Source organism: Acanthochromis polyacanthus, chromosome 7, assembly GCF_021347895.1.
Source record: "Acanthochromis polyacanthus isolate Apoly-LR-REF ecotype Palm Island chromosome 7, KAUST_Apoly_ChrSc, whole genome shotgun sequence".
In the NCBI taxonomy this organism is placed as follows: Eukaryota; Metazoa; Chordata; class Actinopteri; family Pomacentridae; genus Acanthochromis; species Acanthochromis polyacanthus.
The window spans coordinates 18,159,615-18,167,991 of NC_067119.1; the positions used below are offsets into that span (position 1 = coordinate 18,159,615).

At 38.5% G+C, this 8,377-nt stretch overlaps 1 protein-coding gene across 1 annotated transcript; it reads left to right on the plus strand.

The window, feature by feature from the left end:
* The first annotated feature begins 459 nt into the window (after positions 1-459).
* LOC110954526 (NDC80 kinetochore complex component) lies at positions 460-7,889 on the plus strand. Its single transcript, XM_022199109.2, has 17 exons — positions 460-664; positions 1,162-1,260; positions 1,573-1,647; positions 2,133-2,259; positions 2,896-3,068; positions 3,221-3,323; positions 3,475-3,564; positions 3,704-3,797; positions 3,987-4,087; positions 4,434-4,578; positions 5,177-5,382; positions 5,616-5,765; positions 6,071-6,160; positions 6,288-6,380; positions 6,466-6,596; positions 6,758-6,860; positions 7,362-7,889. Exons 1-17 carry the CDS (start codon positions 657-659, stop codon positions 7,512-7,514), a joined length of 1,941 nt encoding a protein of 646 aa, XP_022054801.2. The 5' UTR covers positions 460-656; the 3' UTR covers positions 7,515-7,889.
* Positions 7,890-8,377: the final 488 nt, after the last annotated feature.

Sequence of the window (8,377 nt, forward strand, 5' to 3'; positions counted from 1 at the left end):
TGAAAAATGAAGGAAAGTATTGGACCTGGATACTGCTAAACATAGGGTTGTAATGACCAAGAGGATCTATCATGCCAGGGAAATGATGCCAGAAAACTTGAATGGTGACATTTCTGTCTATAGATGTCAGAACAAACAAAAACAGAGGTCTAATCATAATGTGGTCTCAGTTACTATCCTGTAGAACACTCATGTTATACTGTGTGTTTACTCCTTGGAGAGTCAGGTTACACCTTCAGTATGTCAAATAATAGGATTATTAGTCAGACCTTGTGTAATAGATAATACTTTGCCAGAGGACTTTTCCAGCATTGTAAATATTATATTTGTGCAACCCTGTGTGAAACAGTTTACATCCGTTGTTACTGTGACCTTTTGTTTAGATAACTTTCAAAATGATTATTACGAGTTTCAAGATTTACATGTTAAACTGAAGTGTAATCTTGCCACTCATCCTGCAGTTTTTCCCTAAGAATGTATTGGAGCATTAGACATTCTGCTCCACACCAGTTGGTGGCGGTAGTGCACCAACGCGTAGAAGCGAATCATTCTCGGACCAAAGGGCGCTGCGTAGTTTTACGTTGGTTTTGGCGGGGTTTACGAATATTTTCGGATGTTCGTTTAGTTTGAAAACATTAGCGAACACCCTACGGAAAATGGAGCGGTACGTGTAAAAGGCTACTGGAAAGCACTTTATTTTTCAATACTGAAAGTAGTTAGCAGACAAGACATGTAGTGTTTCTGGTAGTTCGGTAAAGATGCTACCAGCTAGTCGCGGTTATTGTTGTCTGACGCTAGCTGCCGTTAATTTATCGACGTTACCAACCGCAACAGATATATTACAATAGATACACTTTCTAACACCGATTTTCAAATTTACCGAGAGCACAGTTAATTCGTTGTGTTGTGTTATCTCCAGTTTAAGTGAGCTCATTGTAGGATTATAGGTACATCGTTAGCTAAGCTTCTACAAAACATATACGGAGATTTTGCGGCTTTACGTTAGCTAGCTGTAGCCATAAGGACTCACCGTCATTTCTAAATATAGATGATATCATAACACGAATACGGAGTTTTGTGTATTTTTGGGAGACATGGCACAGCGGTGGAATAACATTATTAACGGATATATGTTTCTGTTTTGTAATGACTTGTTTTCAGTGGAAGGATGAGTCGAGCAACAGGCAGCAGACCATCGGATCTGCCGATGCGAGTGCAAGACAGCAACAGGATGAGTATGGTGTACACAACGCCCCAGAGGTTAGTTTAAAGACATGTAACACATTTAGACACAATAATTAGTCAGCAGGGATATTGCTTTTCTTTACCACGGACTGTCCACTCTTTCATGTGTTTAATTTGTAATTGTTGTAACCTAATGTTTACCACGCCCACACAGCAATTACAGGATATACAAGATATTGGATGTACTTATATGCTGTTCCCTATGTGTGTAATGGCCAAGTGGGGCTTCCTAGTTCTGTCTTTGCTTTAATTTTGACAGTGTACTGTTTCAAATGTGAACCAGCAACTAGACCACATTCATTTCTTAACATTTTTGTTCCTTTACAGCAAATTTGGGAAACTCAACATACCCAAACCACAGTCTGGGACCTCTGAGAGACGGACCAGCTTCTTTGGTGCCCGGTATGTGAATAATCTTGCACAAATGTAAAAAACTGAAGAGTAAAACCAGCTTTTAAAGACAGAGCATAGGATATATTTATACATTCATGAAGTGTGTGTACTGCAGATTGAAAGATTGAATATAATACATAATGAAAATACGCAATTTTAAACTTAAGCATTGTGTATCCTGTGAATATGAGACCAAATGGAGTAATATCTCTGTAAAAAGCTTAACCAACTGAGCTTTAAGTATCTTGATTGAAACCAGTGTTACACACTCTGTGATAAAATGGTTCAAATGATTATCATACTCAAGTTAAAGTCAGTCTAATTCATGATAAATTACAAACCAAGTGAGAGTAACTTCTGGTTTTGCATTGACTTTGTTCAGTAATGCAATAATTTAAATGCATGAAAAATGAAGTTTGACAGTTTCTTGTCAATGAACAAAATTGGTATTTGATTTGTGTTTATTATTGTTATTATTATTATATTGACTGCAGAACTAGTGGAGCTGGCATGCCGCGTAACAGCACCATGTCAGGGTTTGGAGGAACTGAGAAAATCAAAGATGCCAGACCTCTGCATGATAAAGCTTTTGTTCAGCAATGTATCAGGCAGCTGCATGAGGTAAGATACTTTTATTCTCAGTCTTGATGCCCTATATTGATTAAATAATGTTCTGATTTATTACCCTAGTTTTTTTTTTTACGCAATGCTTTGTTTACACTTATTTTTACACAGTACTTCTTATATTTATGCTTCCTATACTTGTAGCATTTGGAATTTCTCAGGTTTAGATTTGTTTATTTATTCTTTTAATGTTTGTTGTTGCTCGGTACTGCTCTCTATACACCAAGTCAAATTCTGAATGTGATAACATTGTATCTGCCAATAAAGGCTTTAAAGTTGAATGTGGCCCAAAAAGCACATTCACAGAAAGATGCGATCAAAATATTGCCTAAAAATACACGTAGCTTTAGCTTATACTACATGTAAATGAAAATACTTTTCTCACTTTGTCAAGTGAATGTGCAAATGTGAAGAGCACTTGGTATGGTACTGAACATCATGAGAAGAGTGGGCATAGTGTGTTAAGTCCACTATGCGAGAGACTTGATGTTCTTTACAAATAGATTGCAAATATATTGGCAATTGGCCAAAATGAGTTTGAAAATATTGGCATATTAAATATCAGCAAAAATGCATCCCAAATAGAAATGTGTACTTTGGTCCTACCAGACTTTGTCTGTCGTATTTTTCTAGTTCCTGACAGAGCAGGGCTACCCAGGCACTTTGTCATCCAAGACCCTCCAGTCTCCCTCTACCAAGGAGTTTGTCAAGATGTTTGAGTTCATTTACCGGCAGCTAGACCCAACCTTTGAGATGCCAAAATCAAAAGTTGAGGAGGAGATTCCAGCTATCCTGAAAGCCTTGAGGTAAAATACTATGCTTTAGTGTGAATAAGTGTTCTGTCTGTCTGCCGGCCTGCCTGCCTGCCTGCACCTTACATTTATCGTAAGCCTTCATATTGTCTTGTGTATTTTAAGAGGCATTGCTGACGGTCTGTACGTCTGGTTTCTTGTTTCAGGTATCCATTTGTTCTCTCCAAGTGTTCAATGTATTCTGTCGGAGCTCCTCATACCTGGCCTCAGGCTTTGGCCGCTCTTATGTGGCTAATCGATAGCGTCAAGGTGAGGAACAAGCACTTCTAAACGGAGTCACATTGAACTGTTGTTGTTTAAAACCAGTTGCATTGGTTGAAAAAATCAGCAAAAACAAAGCAAAAAAACAGCGCAAATGTGATTTTTGTTTTCCTTATTATTTCATTTGTCTGTGTGTCAGATCAACTGGAGTTTGACTAAGCAGGAGCTGTTATTCAGTGACTTCTGTGAAGACAGTGACAGCATTGAGGAGGGAGCTGAGTATAACAAGGTCCTAAATATTTACTGTATCAGGTTTCTCTTCCTGCGTTGTTTACCAGAGTCATTGTCCTCAACAGAAATGAATAGTATGTAGATGCCCTAAATCTATACAGTTTTTTCAATGTCTCTTTCACTTTGTTCTTGTGCAGCTCTTCCTGGACTACACGGCTGAAACATACTCCAAGTTCATGCAGGGTGATGACACATTTGAGGATGAGGATGAAATTTTCCTAGCTAAACTAAGTAAGCACTGAAACTCAATAAAATTATTTAGATTTTTAAAAATTATGAATGGGATTTGTATATATTCATACATATTGTTAGCCCTGTTAGCAGATTCAATTCGTATATACATTTTTAAGGTTAAAGTACAGTTCCATCAAAAAATTAAAGTGGAAAGTCTATGAGAGGATTATATGTTTGTCCTTATAGAGAGGCTTTACAATGTTGATGAAGCCCTGCTGGCCTCGATGGAGGAGAAGCACAGAATGCTCAGTAAAGAGGTTGAACAACTGGAGAAGGAGAGTCAGACCGTAAGGCTTTTGTACTAACATTTGCATGTGTACGATAGCTTAGATAGTCTGGACGTTTGCATTATTATATACAATGAGGACGATTGTAATGTATTGATTGGAATTGGATTAAGTGGAAACTAAGAAAACCTGAGTACTTTAAACAAAAAAAAATTGTGATGTGGAACTGGAGATGTGTACGACGAGGAAGTGCAAATGTTTTGAAGCTACAACTGAAACATGCTGTGTTTTGCCTTTGGACTGTCCATACTTGATTGTGCTTGGTTCTGTCAGTAATATGAAACCTCTTCAGCGTGATCAACAGTACATCAGATAATCAGATAATTTTCACTCTCCTCCTGGATAGGACCGTCTAATGACCAAGAGAATGGAAAAGGTGAAGTTGCAGGCAGACCTCAAGAAACTCCAGAGTTATCGAAGCAGCCTGGAGACGTTCAAAGCCAATTTGGAGAACAAAGCTTCAGAACTGAATGATGAGCTGGACACCACTGGTAGATATTGGCAATATTTTGTTTTTCTAACCTTATCAGTCAGCCAATCACAGGCAGGATGCACTGGATAACTTGTCTGTTAAAAACTAAAATCTGTGTAAAAAAACAAAAAAAAGTTTTATGTCTGGAAGTGAATTTTGATTCACAATGAAGTCTTTCAGTTACTAAATAACTGGAATCACACATTTACAAGTTCTTTATGAGCTTGTGTACACCCGGCACCAACAAAACAAGGACTCTAGTCTTGGACTGGACTCATGTCTTGGCTGAGATCCTTTCTCAGTTTGAGTCCCTGTTTAAAATGCTTAGCATTCATGTTTTTAATTTATAAGCCACTGGAGACCATTCTTTGCAGGGTTTTGAAACAAGAAAATTCATTCTCTTACTATGAGCTGGTAATTATTCAGTGCAAACATTACTGGTAACTACACTGGTTTAAAGTATTACATAGTTAGTTACCAGGTTAAAATAGATAGTAATGTGGTCACAAGTGGGTCTGTTGGCTCTTGCACAACAGCTGTGAATGTTTCCAATCAGATCGGAGGATTGTATGCGGTCTGATTTCATACACGGCATGTTTATCTTTGTACTTTTTCAGTCAGTCATCTGGAAACTCTGAAACTTGAGAGGAATGAACTGCAACACCTCCTGCAAAACCAGAAGTTTACTCCAGCTGATGTAGAGAGGATCAATAGAGAGAAGAGGGAGCTCCAGCAGACCATCTCTAGTCTCACCAAATCTCTTGAGGAAGCTGAACAGCACAAGTGGAATGAAGAGATTGCGCTTGCCAAAGTCAAAGAGAAGGTACTGTATGTGTACGTCTCATGTATATGCACAGAGGAGCAGCCGTAAGCTTGTCTGGTTTTAAATTATTTTTGTGATTTCAAGATTATGTTTGTCTGTGCCTTCGTGCTGCCTGGTTTATAGTCAGTATGTTTGTCATCCAGCGGCACATATTTTTGACCCATCATTTCACTTGTTTCTTTGCTTCTCTTATGCCTTTCCATCTCTTTATTCTCTTCAATTCCAAATTCCAGGCAGAGTTGAAACTAGCAGAGTACCACAAGCTGGCACGTAAACTGAAGCTGATACCACTGTCTGCAGAGAATGCCTGTGGTCACGATTTTGAGATCAGACCTTTTGAATGTGGACCTGGCAACATGGTTCAGCATAAAGCACAGATACAGGTACTAACTGCTCATGATCTTGTTTTCACAGGTATTTGAATTTGTTGTATTTGATGGTTATCATGTCAGACTATCTTACAGTCCAACACACCGTCGCACTATTCAATTTTTTCCATGTGCTTATAGTTGCTGCTTGGGCATGCATCTTTTAAATTCACACAGCTGGCATCATGAATCTGGGAAAGGTGCATTTATTCAGTCATGGTGCTTTTGTTGGAGGTTGCTGAAAGTCTGTTATTTAATTGTGTATGATGATAGAGTGTTATAGTTTGTGGAGTTAGTCTGATTGGTGCTGTGTATTCCAGATGCTTCTGAGAAAGCTGATCAGTGACGTGGAGGAGGAGAACAGTCGATTAACCAACACCAAACTCAATCTGGAGGAGTCCTGTGAACAGGTGACCAAACTTTAGTACATCTGTGTTATAATTGTTTCCAGAAATATTGCAAAAAATGGTAACAGTCGCATCATAGCCCAGCTCTAGTGTTGCATTTGAAAGGCCTCTGTGTATGTGTGTGTCTTAGGTTAATTCCAACATCATAGACAAGGCCAATGATCTGAAACAGCTGAGAGAGCAGAAACGCAAACTGGATGAACGGCTGGATCTTGACATGCAGGTATAGTCCGTTGTCGGCACCATGATACAGAAAATACACAGCTGTTTTGTACTTGTGGTCCTTTATACCGTGTGTTTCTGTACAGGAAATTGCCCGTGAGGAGCAGGAATGGGCCGCAGAGATGGAGTCTGTTGAAGATCACCGTAAACTTCTGGAAAAGAAAGTAAATTATGGATATGATGAGGCCGTGCAACAACTGAAAGCGGCACAACAACAGTAAGCAGCAACTGTAAAAATACTATTTTAGCTTCATATCTCTGCCTTATTTAGTCACAGGTTCATAAAATGAGGCTTGTTGTGGGGTCTTTTTTTTTCAAAGTCTAAATGATGGGCCATGAAGATGTTTAAGAATAAAATGCTTCTTCTCTCTTCCCAAGGTATCACCTCGTGCTGCAGGAGACCAACGAGGAGAGGCGAACAGTAGCCAACAACCTGGCGTCTGTATTTACCACAGCTGCAGACCACCTGTCCATCACAGAGGTAAACCTCCTACAGCTGCATATATGTTTCTTACATAATGAGAAAGAATCTGCATCTCAAAGAAATATATTTGAATTCAGTGGTGTGCGCATCTACACACTTAGCTGAACACAAGGCATTAATTGTACTGAAGGGCAAAAAAAGGCTAATGTGCTGATTAAGTTAAGTGGTTCATGCTCCCAGTGCAATCATCAGCACCACTGGATATTTTAAGAATTTTGCTGTGCTTTAGATGTGACTATATTCATTACAACTAAATAGCTCAGAACTTGATATATGAGTGTATGAGGTGCATTGAAGAAAGTACAGCGACACTGTAATGTATTTTCTAATGTAGAGAAAAATCTGTTTTGAGAAAGTGAAATCTGACTCTTTGTGCCTGTATTCATATTTTTCCAATATATTGATGTGTTTATGTAAACGTGTTGAGGCTATTCTCAGTTCATGGAGCTGCAACTGTCTTTTTTCTCATCACCATCTCCTGCGGTTGCTGTACAACAGAAGTCCCTGGAGGATTTGCACAAGCAAGTGCAGCGTATCTGCTCGAAGGCTGTTGAAGAGGACGAAGCGGCCGTCCAGAAGCTGCGGGAAACCTTGAAGAGCTTCATGTCTAAGGCCAATAGTTTGGAAGGAGGGGCAGCAGGATGGAGCTGATTTGAAGAACATTGGAAGTGTCAATTTCCTTTCATTCTTTTTTTTTTTGTTTTTCATTTTAGAAAAAAATAAAGCTGATTTTCATTTGTTTATTCTTAACTGTTTATAATGTTCAACCTTACATTAATGTTATTTTAAGATCTGATGCCATATTAACTGAAAATAAACACAAAACCGTTCTGTGTGCTAGTTTATTACATCAATGTCTTGTCACACATTGCAAATACTAATTGGTTGCATTGAAATTCAAGTTTGTAAGCAGCTGTCTGGTCCTTACAGAGCCTAGGTTTCTGTGTGTTTGTGTGCATTCTGTGTCACTGTATTTAAACACTTGTTTTTTTAATGCACAATAAAGCTTTATAATAAACCTTCCAAGTTCTGTTTTGCAATGTAATATATGTCCACTAGACAAGTGAGAAGGTGCTTAATGTTTTTATGGAATGAAACAAGTTCTGAACTGTTTATGTACTATATACCAAAAGAAAGGAAAAACATTTAAAAGATATAAACCTCTTGATCAGTCTACCTTCTCTGTATTTAGTAGATAGATGTGTTATGTGTAAGCCACTAGAAGGCAGCACACACCACTTCCTGCTACAACTCTAAGTTTCTTGTAGCCAGAAAAAAACCATAAATGTGATGTTTCTGTTACATCCACTTTATCTCTCTTTTCTTCTAAAAGGCCCTTCTCCAGACTTCTGGATAACTAGTTTGATTGCAGTGGGATCTAACAGCAACCAGTACCACCAGTTCAACTCCTGATTGTGTGGCTGAAGTCGACACAACATTACTACAGCACCACTGTCAGTACAAAATGAACCAACATTGTACTTTGGTGACAAACTGGTAGATTTCAGTTGTTA